General features: G+C 35.8%; 1 protein-coding gene across 1 annotated transcript in view; it reads left to right on the top strand.

The window, feature by feature from the left end:
- Positions 1 to 19,728, top strand: part of EDIL3 (EGF like repeats and discoidin domains 3) — a 524,672-nt gene that overhangs the window by 164,181 nt on the left and 340,763 nt on the right. The window contains exon 3 of the mRNA XM_010588258.2: positions 6,487 to 6,516. Coding sequence (XP_010586560.1) covers positions 6,487 to 6,516 — 30 coding nt within the window. The remainder of the gene's footprint in view (positions 1 to 6,486; positions 6,517 to 19,728) is intronic.

Genomic DNA, 19,728 nt, shown 5'->3' with positions numbered 1-19,728 from the left:
TATGGCTGCTAACCAAAGGGTCAGCAGTTCGAATCCACCAGGCACTCCTTGGAAACTCTACGGGGCAATTCTACTCTGTCCTATATGTTTGCTATGAGTCAGGGTCAACTTGACGGCAAAGGGTTTGTTTTTTGTTTTTTTTTTTATAGATGATTTAATAATATATTATTATATTAAAAAATTTTACATCAATATTCAGTTTGTGGTGAGTGTTTATGTGTCAATATAGATGATTTAATAAATATACTTCCATTTTCTAATGCAAATTGTAACCTATTGCAAGAATGAATATTTTGCCAATACCCTCAATTAGTAAGGTCTCTACTAGTGAAAATATTTTATGTCCAATAATTCTGTGATTTCCTTAAGTGGATACTGTCACTGAGATTTGTGCCAATATTGCTGATCTATTCATTACTTTTTATTTTTGTTTATTTGGTTTTAACAAATTTGCTTTTTAGATCAGCTCATTTGTCCAGACTTATGAAAATTAATTAAGATTAAATTGAGCAGCCTCACACACACAAATAAAGCAGGAATCCGTAGAAGATGAGTCCGACAGCATCAGCTTCCCTCTGTTAGGTGCTGAGAAACAAAATACTGTGGGTCTCAGGCCATCTGAAGTTAACATACAGTGGGTGAGCTCGTGATTTCGGCTTCATGGCTTCTTTAGTCACATTAAACAGCATTCCCTTGGAGGAATTATTAACCCCTTTCCTTTCCTCTGTTAAGTTTTCAAATACATTGTGGCCATATTAATTTTACTGAAAATTGATAAGTCTGAGAAATCATTTCTCTTAACTTCTGTTCTGCTTTTTCCCTTGCAAGCTTATTATTTGCCCATGAATTTTCTTAGGGTAGTTCAGGCTTAATTTGCAATCCTCGTTGTACATAGCTCACACATGTAAAAGCAGCCATTAAATTCACTTTAAAAAAAAAAAAAAAAGCAAACCAATTGCCGTTGAGTCAATCCTGACTCATAGCCATCCTATAGGGCAGAGTAGAATTGCCCCATAGGGTTTCCAAGGAGTGGCTGAGGGATTGGAACTGTCCGCCTTTTGGTTAGCAGCTGAGCTCTTAACCACTGTGTTACTCCTGGTCTTTATTTTCTAATCTCTAAAATTTGACAGCTTTCCAAAAATGTTTACTGAGTACCAATGATGTACACTACATAAAATTAAAATGTAATCATTGCCCTCAAAATAAATACAGTGTCCATTTTGAGAAACTACACTGGAAATACTATGTGCCATTTTGTTTAGAACTGACTTTAGGTAATATAAGCCAGGAGGAAGGTGGGAGGGGGGAGACATAACTTCATAAACCTGGAGACCAGAATATATGCTAAAGTATTGAGGGTGATGAGACTAGAATTCAGTATATAAGAATGGGATGAATTTGGACAGAAAGGGAGGGAAGATTGAATAAGCCAAGGATGTTTGAGGACAATTGAATAGATAAATGAAATAATGATTTATAATCTAAGTTGCTTTGCCATGTCATATCACCTGGCTTAAAGATAGTTGCTGCTTTCCTAGTAGGAAAATGTGTTCCAATTATGTTTCTCAAAGTCTCTTCAATACTACCTGGTGATATGTATAGGCTACTTGGTCCTGTTACTTCCCAGCTTTTCAATACTATGGCTTAGTTTTACAAAATCAGTATTTTTTGTAGTTTTTTTCCACTCCGTGGCCAAATTAATGAAATTACACCTTCATTCATGATTTCATTCATTTTGAGATGAATGAAATCTGAACTTGCTTTATAGGGTCACAATGAATTGGAATGGACTCAACAGCAATGGGTTTGGTTTTGGTTTTTTAAAATGAGAAAACACAAATGCACTGCTAATTGTTGTTATTAATGCTATAATATTGATTCACTTTAAAAATAGCTCATAAAACCTACGTGAGCTGTATCATTACTAAATGTAGAAAGTGTACTTTTGTTTCTATTTTAATGTACAATTTAAATTAACAAACCATAGTTTGGTGCACTTAGACTTTGGTTAAAATTCACAGATTTAATTTTTCATGAGGTGAACATTGGGCATTAGAGAAACCATTCTCTTTTTGACCATTATTTGTTTTCCCTCCTCCAACAAAGAAAATCTGATTTTTTTATAACTAAAACAAAAACTTGATAAAGAATAAGGCTTTGTTTTTTACAAGACTAGTGTTACAATGGGTGGTTTGAGCCCACGAGCTGCTCTGGGGAGGAAGATATGGCAGTCTGCTTCTGTAAAGATTTACAGTTTTGGAAACCCTATAAGGCAGTTCTGCTCTGTCCTATAGGGTCGCTAAGTATTGGAATAGACTCATCAGCAATGGTTTGTTTGTTTTTTGGTACAGTGTTCTAGGCACTGTACTAAAACTGGATATAGAATGGTAAGCAAAAAAGACACAGCCCTTGCCCTCCTGTAGCTCCTACTCTAATGGGAGAGACTAATAAATACGTATCTACATACTAACCTACAGGGTACCTAATTATATTTTATGTGTCATATATTTCTAATTGTAGTTAAAAAAAATGCTAACCTCCAATCTAACACTGGAGTGAAAATACATATAAAAGACTAATAAAAAAAGGAGATGTTGTGATTTTATGATATTTTCTGTGCAAATGCAATGTCTAATACCCCTCATCATAACCCAAATATTCTGCAAGAGTATAAAATTGACCACATTATATGTTGTTTGAAATATTTGACTATTACTCATTTTTATACTTTTGCAAGGAAGAAATTGGTAATACCAACTTTTAAGTCATGAGGCATGCCCTCATTGAGGGGTAGGTTGAGAAAAACAAACAAACAAAAACAAGCAACAACAAAGAGAAAACAAAATGAAAACCTGTTTCAAGTACTTCTCTAAATACTTCTGAAGGCAGCTCCACAATCTACTTTAACAAGTGAATTCATAAGTTATCAACTGAGAGTTTCTGTCAAAAGAGAACATTTGATATCAAATTATAGATTTATTTAGGTGTAGATACCTGTATCTATCTATAGATATCAAATGATAAATTTATCAAATATATGTCTATGTAATGTATTTATATTACTATGGATATTGGTTAGTGATAGCTACGTATTATGAGGAAGCACCATTAATGGGATGTTGTGTAGGAAAAAAAAAACTGCAGGTTTTTTTGTTGTGTAGGAAAAAAAAAAAACTATGTGGTGTAGAAAAAAAAAAAAACACTATGCAGATAACCCTGCTAACCTTAATACTGTTACAAAGATGCTTTCAGGTATTGTAGGCTCAAGTATAGGTTAACGTACTGCTTGTCCTATGGACTTTGGTTTTATAAAAGGTTCTAATTTCTATGAAGGGGGCCTGGCAGTGCAGTGGTTAAGTGATAGGGCTGCTAAACAAAAGGTTAGCAGTTCATACATACCAGCTGCTCTTTGGAATCTCTGTGGGGCAGTTCTACTCTGTCCTATAGGGTCACTATGAGTCAGAATCAACTCGACGGCAACTGGTAATTTCTATGACTTCTATAATTTTGGAATTTTCTCTATTTCTGTACTTTCTAGTTCTTTCCTAAAATTCCTTGCTTATATGCAAAAAAAATGGAGTAATGAAATTTTAGCACTTCTTCTAATCTTCCCTTGACATCTAATCCTTAGGGTGCTAGATCTGTTCCTGGATTATATAGGAGATAAGGAATTTTACAGGAAAGAATATCCTTTCTTAAAGGATTTCTCTTCTCTGTCCCTGCATCCAGTTTTTTTTCTCCCCTTATGCTGAAGCCCAACTAATATTGTCAGGGATGTAGCCAGACCTCTTTCTGTGAGCCAATACTTATAAATAATAGGGACCGAATTTCAATCTACTGTGTGTCATTTAGTTCTTCTTTTACTAAGTAGATACTGAATCAACACTTTGTAACAGAGTGAGTCGTGGAAGAGAGAGTTTGTTTTTTAAAGTCACAGAAACATGAGCTCAAACTCAAATTGGCCTTCCACAAATTGCTTACTCACTATGAACCTCTGTAACTTCATCTGTCAAATGAGAATGATTTCTGTCTCATTATTTACTTTGTGAGTTAAATGAGCTCACACACATAAAGTGACTATCCATAAATACAAGTTTGCTTGTTTGTTTGTTTTCTCATTTTGATACTCCATAATTTTACTAACAACCACCTATCCAAACCAGAGCTTCTGTAAGCCCCTGTGGTATTTTTCTGGAATTCCTGGAAGCTACAGACAGTTTTTCTCTTTGAACATTTTATGATATATTTTATAAATGATAAAGCAGCAAACAGCTTTTTAAATATTTATGTTCTCCACACCATGCATTCCAACTGTCTGTTTGCTCTCTTTATTTCTTTACGTGCCAAGGAGACAAGTGAAACAGTGTGAGAGGAAAATACTGTCAGGGCAGAAAGTAAGAACGTCTAATGCGTGCTCTGTGCAGATGTAACCTTAACGGCTAAGAGTGGAGACCATGCCCTGGTTACACAGTGATACCTTGGTTAACGAATCAGTTGGGAACAAAGCCCCTTTATAAGCAATTCAGCTGTGTAAATTTTTATTTCAAAACTTCATGAATCAAGTGAAATAGTACTGGCTTGTGTCATATAATTCAACAGCAATATTCTGGTTAAGCTGCGCTTGTGCACAGAGCAGAAATACCTCTTTTCACAGTTCGTGTCTATAGCTATAAAGGTAAATAGGTGCATTCTAGGCAAGATTGTGAAGCTACTTCAGATAAACTCTTTCGTTCACTTCCCTAACTGCCATCCTCCCTCCCGGACATAGCACACAGTTTTCAGTTATTGCCCTCAGAGTCTTGCTGATCTCAAAACAATGGTCCCACTTAGAACACAAGACGAAATGATCCACACTTTTAATGACTTATGTGTAATGTTACTTTGTAGTGACATCAGTAATATCCCAATCCTGGCTATATGGATTTATCGTTTAAAGATATTTTGATTTAATTGGTTTGAGGGGGTCTCATAGGTTTGTATCCTAATATGTATCTAGGGTTATGAACCACCAGTTCATACGAAATGGCATTTTCACATTGTGGTCTCCTCTTTTATAATATCCTGTTTATCCATGTATGGCCTACAGAACACTTGGGTCAAAACCACCTGGAGCCGTTCTTTACACTTTAGGTTCCTACATCCTCAGAACAGAACTCCTGAATCTTGAGGCATTTGGTGCACATGAGTGAGCCGGAAAGGGGGAGTGGGAGAGTGGGTAGGAAGAGGGAGAGACAGGGAGCACTAGAAGCTGATATATAGGTAACTGGGTGGCAACAGTTTACATTCGACTAGTAACCTAAGCGTTGGTGATTCAGACTTACCCAGTAGTGCCACAGAAGAAAGACCTGGCGATTAGCTTCTGTAAATGTTATAGCCAGGAAAACCCTATGGAACAGTTCTACTCTATAACACATAGGGTCTCCATGACTCGGAATCGATTCGATGGTAACAAATTTGGTTTTTATACACATAATCATTTATACCTCATGGAACAAAATTTTGACCATAGACAATATGGTTTTTTGTTTTTTACTTTTAAGAGACTTCATTTGTAGAGCAGTTTTAGGGTTACAGAAAAATCGTGCAGAAAGTATAGAAAGTTCCTACATGCCCTCACTCCCCTGCACAATATTTCTCCTATTTTAACATCTTGCGTTCCTGTGGTACATTTGTTAGTTTATAAACCACTATTGATGCACTGGAGCCCTGGTAGTGCAGTGGTTAAGAGCTCAGGCTGCTAACCAAAAGGTTAGCAGTTTGACTCCACCGGCCACTCCTTAGAAACCCTGCGGGGCAGTTCTACTCTGTCGTATAGGGTTGCTATGAGTCGGAATCAACTTGATACCAGTGGGTATTGATACTCTATTATTAATTAAAGCCCATAGTTCACACTAGGGTTTATTCTTTTGTTGTGCAGTCTTATGTGTTTTGAAAAATGTGTACCATTTGTCCACCATTACAGTATCATGCAAAATAGTTTGACTGCCCTAAAATGCCCGATGCTCCATGTATTCACTGCTTTCCCCCTGCCCGAGTGCCTGACAGCTACTGATTTTTCCTTGTCTGGAGAAAATGCCTTTTAACTCCGTATTCCTTATAGAAAATTCTCATAAAGTGGTGGGGTATCTTATATATAATTTATATTTTTAAACAATATTATTTATAAAAATTCAAAATAGTTTACATTGGAGTTAACTAAAGCCAATTTTGTTGGCAAATGGAAAGGAAAATCAAATCCAGAAAATAGTAACTGTCTTTTCTAATAAATGCATATTTTAAAGTACAAGCAAGCAGAAAATTTAATTGAATACTGATAATATTATCTAATGACAAATTAGTAACATAACACAAAATTACAAGTCAGGGATTTATAGTCATTTTTGGAAATGTGGAATGTATTTATATTTCATGGTCAATCACAATCTCAATCTCTCTCTCTCTCTCCTCTCCATTCCCACTCCCTTCCTGCCCCTACTTTCCTCATAGCATCAGATGAAGAAGAGCCAACTTCAGCAGGTAAAGTTCCTGTGTTTTCAAGATTATTTCTACTTAATAGTGTCCTTAATAACGGAGACTCAATTAACTTTTCAAAAGTGTGTTTTCCAGGTTTCAGCTAGAAAACTAAAAAAAAAAAAAAAAAAACTGGTACAGTTTTATTTGAATCCCTAAATTACCTTGTAAATGGCAAGTGCTGGTGAGTGTTTTTTGTATTGATTTGGAGAGAGGATGCCTAATATGCCATATCTGCTTTTCAAAACGTGGCAATATTTCCACTTATTGAGTAAGGAGCACCCACTTCATAATTGTTTCCATTCTTAGAATGTTCTGATGGAATGCATTAGCCTGAAGGAACACGTTTTGTAGCACCTGAGTTATGATGGCAGTTTCACTTAACCTCTGCTTCTTTAACTACTGGAAACTTCTTTTTATTTTTCTCAGTTTAAGCTTATGTTCAGGTATTTAAACATCTTATTTCACTGAGTATAAAAGCATAAATTTAATTAAATACTCATAATAATGTTATTGAATGGGATGAAAAGTGAGTATAAAAACATAGTCATGAGCTGTAAAAGAAAGTTCTTCAAGTTAGCGTATAATATTCCAAGATCTAATTCTAAACTAATGAGATGTATATTTTTAAAACAGCCATGAGAGATACTATACTTCCAAATGAGAACGATTACCTGTAGAAGTGATATATTTAATCCAGTTATATTGCTATTACTCAAGTAATTTTTGGAAACTCTTTTTTGAAAATATGTTTTGAATTTGTTTATGGAAATGCAACATAAATTATTCCCTTATAGTCTTAGGTAGTACTCTGCTACTCTATTAATCAAACTTTATTTGAGAAATATGCCTTCAAAAACAAACATTTGTAACTGTTAAGAATGCGTGTGGGTACCAATGTGTTTGTGTATGTGTCCGTGGTTTTGTATATGTGTGTTTTTGTGGATATGAAATACAGATAAGTTTACAACTTTGAAATTAACACTTATTTGAATATATGATCTCCTGAATTTTTTTAAGTTGTTGTGAAATTATAGATAACACATTTGCCAGTTCAATGTTTTTCACGAGTACAATTCATCACCAACATCCATTGCCAAATTTTCCATCCACATAAACAGAAACTCAGTGAAGGTGCTAACATAATAAACCCAAACCCATTGCCTCGAGTCAGTTCCGATGCATAGCAACCATATAGGACAGAGTAGAACTGCCCCATAGAGTTTTTAAGGAGCTCCGGGTGGATTTGAACTGCCGACCTTTTGGTTACCAGCTGTAGCTCTTAACCATGACGCCACTAGGGCTTCTGGTTATCTAGTATTAAGGTTAGGTTTAATAAAATAACTCTTTTTAACAAAGTTAGTTCAGAAGCTATTTCTCCCATATTGCACAAACTGATTTTTTATTTATCTTCTACTTAAATGTCTTAATAGGGATTGAAGCATCATCATAGAACCTGCTGTATAACTAAAATGATGTTTGTTTTATAAACTGATCATACAAATACTTGTTTCTATGTCCTTAAAAAAAAATTAAGAACTACTGACATTAGAAAATTGACTGCTACAAATAAACTAATTAATGTAAAATGTAAATTATTAACTATAATGTATATCAAATCAAGTTTGTTCTCATATAAATTTCCTCATTGCTCTTCATTTATTTATACCTAGGTAACATTTATTGATGAACTTGATAAAATCTTTATAAGAATTAAAATATGACCAGAAGTGGAAAAATGTTATTGAAGGGGAACTAAATCAGTCAGAAAATGACAGTAGAGGTCCACTGAATCAGTGATTAAAATTTATCAAAACGACAGATTATTTTTTTGTTTATATCACTTCAAATACAAAGCTTATCTCTTTTTTTTCTTTTCTCCCCTAAGTGGAGACTTTCAATTGCTTTAATGTTCATTTTCTAATATCAAAAGAGAGGGACTGAATTTGAATTTATGTAGAAGTATTAATACTGGAATAACTCACATAAGAACAAAAAATTAGGATTAGAAAAAATGGAATTTTCAGGTGAATGTAGAAGACAAAATCTTTTGGCAATCATAAGCTTTATTAAAAAACCAAATTACAAAAGCCATGTTGTTCTATATATGTTTTTCATGGTAAGTATTTCATAATTTATTCAAATGTAAAACTGTGTATAAGACCTTTTAACAGTTGATTCCAGTTGGTAGTGGTGATAGAAGTTACTGCCTGGATAATACCACAGAGTTATTGTAAACACAGTGATGTCCGTCAGAGATGAAGACAACAGTGATTCAGCAAATCAGTGTTTCAATCATGCTTCCCCATTCCTTGTAAATCTTTTAATCATTTAATTTATCAGTCTGGTCATGGAGGAAGTACACCTAAGAACACTAATGAGCTACACATATATAAAGGTTTATAATGCAACAGAGTACTGTGTAGCACTAGTAAAGATTTGAAGCTGTAGTTTTATATTAGCCATTTAAAATGCCACTAAAAAAACAAATGCGCTGTGTATCTTGAACAGCTATACATAGGACACAGAATGATTAGATATTATGCCCTAACTTTTGAAATGTTTCATTTTTTCTTTTCTTTTTTATTGTACTTTAAATGAAGGTTTACAGAACAGATTTGTTTCTCGTTAAACAGTACACATATTGTTTAATGACGTTGGTTAACAACCCCATGACATGTCAACATTCTCCCTTCTCCACCTTGGGTTCCTTATTACCAGCTTTCCTGTCCCCTCCTGCCTTCTAGTCTTTGTCCCTGGGCTGTTGTGTCCCTTTAGTCTCATTTTGTTTTATGTGCCTCTAATCTTTGGCAGAAGGGTGAACCTCAGGAGTGACTTCATTACTGAGCTAAAAGGGTGTCCAGGGACCCTACGCTCAGGGTTTCTCCAGTCTCTGTCAGACCAGTAAGTCTGGTCTTTTTTTGTGTGTGTGTGAGTTAGAGTTTTGTTCTACATTTTTCTCCAGCTCTATCTGGGACCATCTATTGTGATCCCTGTCAGAACAGTCAGTGGCGGTAGCCATGCATTGTCTCGTTGTACTGGACTCTGTGTGGTGGATTCTATGGTAATTGTGGTCCATTAGTCCTTTGGACTAATCTTTGCCTTATGTCTTCAGTTTTCTTCATTCTCCCTCACTCCCAAAGAGGTGAGAGACCAGTGGAGTATCCTAGATGGCCACTCACAGGCTTTTAAGGCCCCAGATGCTACTAACCAAAGGAAAATGTAGAACATTTTGTCTATAAATTATGTTATGCTAATTAAGCTAGAAGTTCCTAGAGACCATGGTCCCCATAGCCCTCAGCCCAGCAATTCGGCCTTAAAAAACATTACTCCTTTATACAGTGACTTTTGTAGTTTTCTTTAACTACGCCACAGATATCTTTTAGATCTCTTCCGTTTTGCCGGGGAGTTACACTTCTGTGTGGAGGAGTATGCTCAATTACTACAGCTCATGCATTTTGAAAGGGAAGGTTTCTTACCGTATCATTTTCTAATGAGCAAGAGTTGCTTTTGCGTTTGTTTTGATCTCAGCACTTTATTTCCTTGGGGTCTGAAATAGAGCTTCACATCCTTTTTTTCTTTTTGCTACACATTTGTTATAAATTTTCTCCTTTTGTACAGGAATGCACATTTTTCTTTCTACTGCCTACAGCAACATTACTAATTATTTTATCAAGTATATTCTTGTTCATAAGTATATGCTAATTACACTTAAAAACTAAAAACTTAATAAATAATACAAACCAAAAGGCTTATCGTGACACTCCCTAAAAAACAGAAGTCATTATTTGTGGATTCTCAGTGGAATAGGGAAGAAACCATTGCTTGTAAAGATTTGATTTTGATCAATTTACTAAGAACACACTTATGAAAAGACCAGATATTAATAGAAGTATGATAGTAGTGTTGTGCTGTGAGAAAATGATTATATATTAAATTTCTGTTACATGTAGGTGGTATTTTTTTTCATATTTTTACTAAGATAAACTTCACTGTAGTACAGAATTGTGGTACCAACAGAAACTTGGTAGATTGCTTTTGTATACTTCATATCTTTAAAGAATTAAGCATTACAGAAGGGAAATAATGTCTATATATTTATATCTATGTACACATGTATAAAAAACAATTCTGAGTCATGGTGGCCCATGTGTGTCAGAGTAGCACTGTGCTCCATAGTGTTTTCAATGACTGATTTTTCTGAAGTAGATCACCAGGCCTTTCTTCCCAGGTGTGTCTGAGTGGCCTCCAACTATCAACATTTTGGTTAGTAGCCAAGCATATTAACCATTTGCCCCACTCATATCTATGTATTGCTATAGCTATATCAACATGTAGATATATTTATATAGCTGTAGATAGATAGATATATAATCTATCATATTTCCCCAAAAGGTATAAAACTAGGCTCAAACAGTTAAAATCCAAAGGTTTTATTGTCAAGAAATATTGTTTAAAAAAAGGAAATACTTGAAATAACTAAAATCCCTCTACAGCTGGATGTCATCATTCTTTAGCAGTATATTTTAGTATCTAGCAGTGCAAACATTCAAAAAATTGTTATTGTGTATTGTGACATGATTCTTTTGGTTTAAGTAACAAAAAAGCCAATCTAACCTTGCTTCAGCAAAAAGAGAATTTATTGGCCCACAGAATTGAGAACGGTTGGTTCAATGATGTCACCAAAAACATTTTTTTTTCTTTTTTTTTTCCTTTCCCCTGTCTTTGTACTCTGGCTCTTATGGTGTAAGATTTATTTTCATCTTAAACGATTTCCCTTGTGGTTGTGGTAGGTCTGTCAGCCAACAGCTACTGTGGTTGTATAAGAATCCCTCCATGTCCAGAGAGGGTAATGAAACATCTATGTCTCTGCCTTCAAAGCAAGAAGTCTGAGACCCACTCTGATAGGACAGGCTCGGTTTCCTTTGGCCACCCTTGAATCAAGACCATCTTCTGGAATATGGGGTTGATTTAGCTTTCTGTGAAGATCATAGAGCTGAGAGGTGGATTCCTGATCAAAAATGAAGGAAAGTAGGAAATTGCTATTAGGTAGATGTTCAACAAAACCCACCAGAAGTGGCTGTGTCACCTCTTTAAAATGCTGCCTCTTTAACTCTTAAATATCTTCTTAGCTATTCTCTTACTCCTTGGTATGTTCTTCATCTTATTTTATAAAAATTCCAGTGAGACACTGGAAATCTGTTGTAGAGAAAGAAACTTGATGCACATCTCAGAAATACTAAAGTCTATATTCTTATTTGGAGTGCTTTATGTTGTGACTTTAAAATCTCAATTTCACCATAAACTTTATTTTTACCTCCTGCACATAAACATATTTTTTACACTTGCCAAAACTGTATTTTCCGTGCTGAACTGATCTTTCCTTTTTGTACTTTAACGATCTGTTTCTACAGAAACTACTGAACTAATTCAGCCGTATTTCTTAGGTACTACTGACTGTAATCCTCTCTCCCATATTTCAAAAAGTGATAGTCATGTTAAATTGCAATGTTCAGAACTTTCCTAAGAATATCATTAGTTAGGTTACCTCTGACTGATAGTATCTTCTTATAGATAACAGTTTTCAAATCATGAACCTACCACTAAAACATAATAATTTCATGTTCAAAAGTTTAGAGAATGGCCATTCAAATTCAGTCAAATTTTTAAGCTTGGAGAAAAATAAGTGACTTGATCTTTGCATATGTATATTGTTATAGAATTAAAAATTCAACATTTTGGGATTCTGAATTACCTCAGTCATATTGTTGAAAATGATATACATCAAATGTTGCTTAAACATTTTTTAGAAACTTCTTGACTTTATGTCAATTAATAATAGTAGAATTTTGAACAGTTGACATTTAGACTGCTGGGAAAAAAACTAAAAATAAACTCAAATTAATATTGACATCAAGTTCTGGAAAAACATCAGAGTTTAAATAAATAAATAAAGGTATATGTATGGGAAAGGGGAGCCAGGAAATTTAAATGAATTCAAAATATCAATTTCTAAATATTCTGTTTCAAAGGAAATAGCTCAAGCTTTATTTCCAATGGTTAGTAACAATGCATGTTGCCCCATTATCTATATACACTTAGAGGATACTTTAATTTCTGGTCCTTCCTGCATTGATTGGATTCATTTTTAAGAACATTTCCAGTTTTCTGGGTCAATTTTGTTTTGCTGCCCTGAGCTTCACCCTACAGTTTAACACAAATAGAACACTAAGAAGACTTAATTTAGTACTTTGGAGATTTGTTAGCTCAGGGAAAGCATTAAACTTTCTGGGTCATGAGGGACAGGTTAAAACCCCACGGACCTGCAGGCCTGAACCTATGCCTTTAGGTGCTTGTATCTTCAGATAAGTAGTTTTCTCCTGCCTGTAAACTATTTTCCTTCTACAGGATTAATTTCCTCCTCTGTAAAATGGGATGATAATGGAGCGACCTTAGAGGGTTAGTGTAAGAATCAAACATAGGGATAAATCTAAAGTGCTTACGTGATATGGTCCATCCTATAATAAGTACAGAGAAATCTACATTGTTATCATTTTTACTGCCATCCTTATCAATGTTATTTTGCCTTATTATTATTATTATTGTGATTTTGAATATGATCATTAGTCAAGTGATATACTGAATGCTCTCTGTACACTATTTTAATTTTCATAGTAAAACTAGTAATTTTATATGCACACAGAGACATAAAGTCCATAGGTGGCACAAAAGGTTTATGCTTGACTACTAACCTAAAGGTTGGTGGTTCAAATCTACCCAGTGGTATCATGGAAGAAAAGGTCTGGGGATCTGTCTCCATAAATATTACAGCCAAGAAAACCCTATGGAGCAGTTCTACTCTGTAACACATGGGTTTGCCGTGAGTCAGAATTGACTCAGTGGTACCTAACAACAACAACAACATGCATACACACACACACACACAGATCCTATTTAAAGAGGGGTCACTGAATTTTAAAGCATGTGCAGAATATACATAATAAGCAAGTAAGAGACCCAAGATTCAAATTCAAGTTTCCCTAGCAAAAATCTTGTGCTTGTTCTACTTCAGCACATTCTGCCTTTTTATTCACTTATAATGAGTTCTAAATAACATTTTTATTTCAATTGTAAAAGTCATGTAGTTGTTATTCAAGTTTCAATTATACCTGCTCTACAATGTACATAATAGCATTTGAAAAATCTTATATATTATTTTAAATGACCATTTATCTGATTACTACAGTAATTTATGGACCTTGTAGTAATTCTTCAAAAGAACAAAGTAAGATATGAACATTTTCCAGGGTCTCATCATTCATAGTGTGTATTTGCATTTTTTCATATTCTTCCTCAATCCAGGTTCTCCTGCAGTCTTCTCCAACTCAGGGGTTCAAGCCAAAATCTTCAATGTAAACTTTGATGACAACTTCCATATCCGAACCTCACCAAATTCTATTGGCTCCATCTTCAAGACATTTCCATAATATAATCTCTTCTTACCATCATCTCTGCCACCACTCTAGTCTGAGGCACCATCTTCTCACATCTAGATTATTATTGTTGTGGCCTCCTACTGGTCTTATTGCTGTCACACTTGACCCTTGCAGTCGATTCTTAACGGAATAGCCACAGTAATTCTTTAACAATGCTAGTCAGATCCTGTCACTCTTCTGCCCCAAATCTTCTAGTACCTCTCATCTAACCCTCCATTGGGGGCATTGGTGTTCAGTGGTAGAATTCTTGCCTTCCATGGAGGAGACCTGGGTTTGATTCTTGGCCAGCGTACCTCAAGCATAGCCACCATCCGTCAGTGGGGGCTTGTGTGTTACTATGATGCTGAGCAGGTTTCAGTGGTCCTTCCAGACTTCTTGTTGTTGTTAGGTGCCGTTGAGTTGGTTCCAACTCATAGCAACCCTATGCACAACAGAACGAAACACTGCTCAGTCCTGCGCATCCTTAAAATCTTTGTTATGCTTAAGCTCATTGTTACAGCCACTGTGTCACTCCACCTCGTTGAGGGTCTTCCTCTTTTCTGCTGACCCTGTACTCTGCCAAGCATGATGTCCTTCTCCAGGGACTGATCCCTCCTGACAACACGTCCAAATTATGTAAGATGCAGTCTCGCCATCCTTGCCTCTAAGGAACATTCTGGCCGCACTTCATCCAAGATAGATTTGTTTGTTCTTTTGGCAGTCCATGGTGTATCCAATATTCTTCGCCAACACTGCAATTCAAAGGTGTCAACTCTTCTTCGGTCTTCCTTATTCATTGTCCAGCTTTCACATGCATATGATGTGATTGAAAATACCATGGCTTGGGTCGCACCTTAGCCTTCAGGTGATATCTTTGCTCTTGAACACTTTGAAGAGGTCCTTTGCAGCAGATTTGCCCAATGCAATGTGTCTTTTGATTTCTTGACTGCTGCTTCCATGGCTGTTGATTGTGGATCCGAGTAAAATTAAATCCTTGACAACTTCAGTCTTGTCTCTGTTTATCATGATGTTGCTCATTGGTCCAGTTGTGAGGATTTTTGTTTTCTTTATGTTGAGGTGTAATCCATACTGAAGGCTGTGGTCTTTGATCTTCACCTTCACCTTCCAGACTAACACTACCAAAAAAGGCCTAGAGATCTACTTCTGAAAATCAGCCAGTGAAAATCTAATGGATCACAACATTCCTATCCCATTGTGCGTGGGGTCACTATGAGTTGGAGACCCACTACATTGTGGCTAACAACAGCAACAACAAACTCTCCAGTAGTTCTCATCTAACTCCGTTAGACTTAGGATAGTGACTTCTCCATTCCTCTCTGGCATCATTCCTATTAGCCCTACTTCTCCTTCCATTTCTATAAAACAAAAACAAAACACAAATCCCTGGTAGCATTCCTGTCTTAGCCAAGGCTTTGGACTCACAGACCCATTGCCTGGTCGGCTTTTCTAGCAGTAACCTGCATGACTAGTTCCCTCATATTCTTCACATTTTGACTCAAAAGAGGTCTTCATATAGCATCCTTCCCTGGCCACCTTAACTAAAAAGTTTATACCCTTGCCCACCTTGTCACGGCCCCTGCCCTGCTTTATTATTTATTGTTAGCACCTGTCAGCACACCCTACTTATATAGCTTGTTTCTTGTCTGTCCAGCTGAATATAAAAGAGCCCTGGTGGTATAATGGTTATAAGGTTGGCAGCTCAATCCCACCAGGGGCTCTGTGGAAGAAAGACTTGGCGATCTGCTCCTGTAGAGATTACAGCCTAAAAAAACCTGTCAGTTCTACTCTTTCGCGTGGGGTCGCTATGAGTAGACTTTAAAGCACCTAACAACAACAACAACAAAGCTGAATATAAACCCTTAAGGGTTGTTTTTTTTTTTTTTTTTTTTTTTGGTCTATTTTATCTGTTACTGAATCTCTAGCTGCTAGAATACCTGGTACATGGTTGCTGCCTTATAAATATTTGTTATATGATTGAATCAATGAGTAAATTAATCCATGTTGATTTTCTGCTAATTTTAAGACATTGTTATCCAAGAATATACACAATTCTTAAGTGTAAGATGATATAGAAGGATGATTAAAGATACATTTCCTGATTTAAGTAATAAATAAATAAAAGGGCAATTAGGAATTTAATAAGAATTGTAAAGATGCTTTAAATTTTTATTTAGTTGTGAGAGAAAAAGGACATTATATTGATCTTTGTTTCTCTGCTTTTGTTGCTGTAGAATAAAATACTTTTGTTTAGTGATTCTTCCAGCATGGTGTCCTCACAATGCCAATAATTTATCCATTACTAGTAATTACTGGAAGGAAACCACAACAGTGGTTTTAAGAAACCTCAGGTATGACAAAAAACAACATCTAGTGCCAGGAGTGGGTGGATGCATTGAGGGGAGGTGGAACAGGACCCTGCATTGGTGAGCCAGGCCTGCAACTCCTCTTGACTTCCTGAGTTTGAGGTCCAAGAGGAATATATATATTTTTTAATTACAATAACTTTCTAGTTAAGTGGGAGACCGTCAATGAGATACACAGTGGTTACAATAGGCATAAACGTAGCAAGGATTGTAAGGATGGCGCAGGATCTGGCAATGTTTCTGTCTGTTTTACATAGGTTATCAGAGTTGGAGCTGACTGGATGGCAAATAACAAAAACAGCTGATTCACTGCTCATTCAAGTAATTCTGTTTTCAAGATTAAATGGATGAAAGACTTCTTTAGATCTTTGACTAATATATTTTAAAATCTAACCTGAGGCAGATCTTCAACTGCCGAAGTTCACCAAGATTTAGAGACAAGCTACGTATCTACTCAGTTTTCTTTTTTCCCTGTGCTTCTGTAGACATAAATCTAAATGAAAAAAATGCCCAGTTTTTTTTTTTTTTTGTTAATCTAATTTAAATAACATGTTATGACATTTTTGGTTGTTTTGAAAGCTTAATAGAGGTTAGTGAAAAGGAATGAACAATCTAGTTTGAAAAGTAAATAGACAATATATAAATAAATGAATAAAAACTACTACACATACCGGCTGCTGGTTATGTTTTCAAAGGACGTATTGATAGCTGTCCAAAACTGAGATCCTCTGCAATTATTTTTTTCCATGGTTTAGTGATTAAAAATGCAGTGGGAGGAACTGTGCAAGTACTAAGCTACTACTAAAAACAAAGCTAAAGTAAGAATGATCAGAAAGAGAATGGGCAGGGATTTATATATATGTGTGTGTGTATATATATTCATATACATATATATATGAACAGCAAGAAACTTCTGAAAATTCTGATCAATGCCAACCCCTAGTCTGATATTTTTTAGGCAGAATGCTCAAGCAAGTTGTTTAACTTTATATGCCTGAGAATTTATGGATCTTTTTTTTTTTTTTTTTAGAAGAGAGAGATTAGCATTTTTTTCTTTAAGTAACTTGAGTTTCAGACTGATTTTTCAGTCTCCTTTTGCTTGTATCATTTAATCTCTCTAGTGCTCCCTGACACTTGGGTGAGAGGGCTATCTTTAAAAAATAAAGCTATTGATTCACACTTAATTTTATTCTTATTCTGAAAACGAAGAAACCAATAAAACCTGGCCCCTCAGGCATTCTTTCATTCTGCTCCATGAAACTGCACCTGGTATTTAGGACCTAGTCACCTAGGAGGCAGCACAGTGTCCTCTGTTCTAAGTCATACATGCTGTGCTCGCTCTCATTTAAAAACTTTAATTGGTGTCGGTCTGTAGTGTTTCTGCTGTTAACCAAAAGGTCGGCAGTTTGAATACACCAGCTACTCTTGGAAATTCTATGGGGCAATTCTACCGTGTCCTATAGGGTCACTGTGAGTCTGAATGAACTCACTGACAATTTTTTTTTTTTTTTTTTGTAGTGTTTCTATCTTAAATCAACAAACTACGGTGCATGCTCTTCTTTCCCTTTTGAATCTCCAGAACTTATCTTTCCTTTCACACTGTTCTTAGGTCCTATGTCTCCTGTACACTCTAGCCCACATTGGTTTGTCTTTTTCCAAATTCCTATGTGTGTATCTGTTAGGAATGTTTTCTGTGACAGATAGCAGAAAATGACATGATGGGGGAGAAACCTGCTCTCCATGAGCTCACAAGATCTCCACTACTAATTTTCTAGTAAACCATGTTTCTTTTAGTGTGAGTAGAAACCCTGGTGGCATAGTAGTTAAGAGTTACGGCTGCTAACCAAAAGGGTGGGAGTTTGAATCCACCAGGCACTCCTTGGAAACCCTGGGAGGCACTTCTACTCTGTCCTTATAGGGTCACTATAAGTCGGAATCGACTTGATGGCAACGTGTTTGTTTTGTTGTTTGTTGTTGTTAGTATGAAAGAAGTGACAGGGTAGGGGTTGGTACGGGCTGGGGAAGCAATAGTTTCTATCACTGGAGGGATTTGAATTCCTTCCTTATGTACGTTATTGCAATTGTTTCTCCACTTGGACTGGGGAGAAGGACTGTGACTCATTTTGCTATTGCATTCCCAGCAGTGCTGAAGAAAGACATACTTAGAGATCAATACTCTTTGAGTGATTGATAGGTAAACAAAATTTAAAGTAATATCCCTTAAGATCAAGCAGTAAAAAATAAGAGAAATAGATCACAGTGCTTTTCACTTTTGTGAACCTATATTTTCTTGGATTTTTGCAAATTATAGTAATGTCAGTCACATTTTTTGACATACATCATTCCATAATCACTTTTGAAAAAACTGACCAGGAACAAGGATCATACAGTCTACTTCTGGAAAAATTTACCCAGTGAAAACCTTATGAATAGCAGTGGAAAATGGTCTGATATAGTGCTGGAAAATGAGCCCCTCAGGTTGAAAGGCACTCAAAATATGACTGGAGAAGAGCTGCCTCCATGTAGTAGGGCTGACTTTAATGACATGGATGGAGCCACGCTTTGCAAACTCTCATTTGCTGATGTGGCAGGACTCAAAATGAGAAGAAACATCTGTGAACATCCATTAATAACCAGAAAGTGGAATGTACAAGTATGAATCTAGGAAAATTGGAAATCGTCAAATGGGATGCATAAACATTGATATTCAAGGATTAGTGAGCTGAAATGGACTGGTATTGGCCATTTGAATCAGACAGTCATAGACCATAGGTCTACTCTGCCTGGAATGACATATTGAAGAGGAATGGCATTGCATTCACCTTCAAAAAGAACATTTCAATATCGTCCTAAAGTACAACACTGTCAGTGATAGGATAGATAATATCCATATGCCTAGAGGGAAGAACAGTTAATACAACTATTACTCAAATTTATGAATCAACCAGTGAGGCCAAAGATGAAGAAACTGAAGATTTTTAACAACTTCTATAGTCTGAAATTGATCAAACAAGCAATCAGGATACATTGGTAATTACCGGTGATTGGAATGAAAATCTGGAAACAAAGAAAAAGCATCAGTTTTTGGAAAATATGGCCTCAGTGATAAAAATGATGCCTGAGATCACATGGTAGAATTTTGCAAGACCAAAAACTTCTTCGTTACAAATACCTTTTTTCACCAACATAAACAGTGACTATACACATGGAACTCGCCAGATGAAATACACAGGAATCAAATCAACAACATCTGTAGAAAGAGACGACGAAAAAGCTCAGTATCATCAGTCAGAACAAGGCCAGGGGCCGTCTGTGAAACAGACCATCAATTGCTCCCATGTAATTTCAAGTTGAAGCTG

Source organism: Loxodonta africana, chromosome 2 (assembly GCF_030014295.1).
Source record: "Loxodonta africana isolate mLoxAfr1 chromosome 2, mLoxAfr1.hap2, whole genome shotgun sequence".
NCBI lineage: Eukaryota > Metazoa > Chordata > Mammalia > Proboscidea > Elephantidae > Loxodonta > Loxodonta africana.
This window is presented reverse-complemented; position numbering and strand designations above follow the sequence as displayed.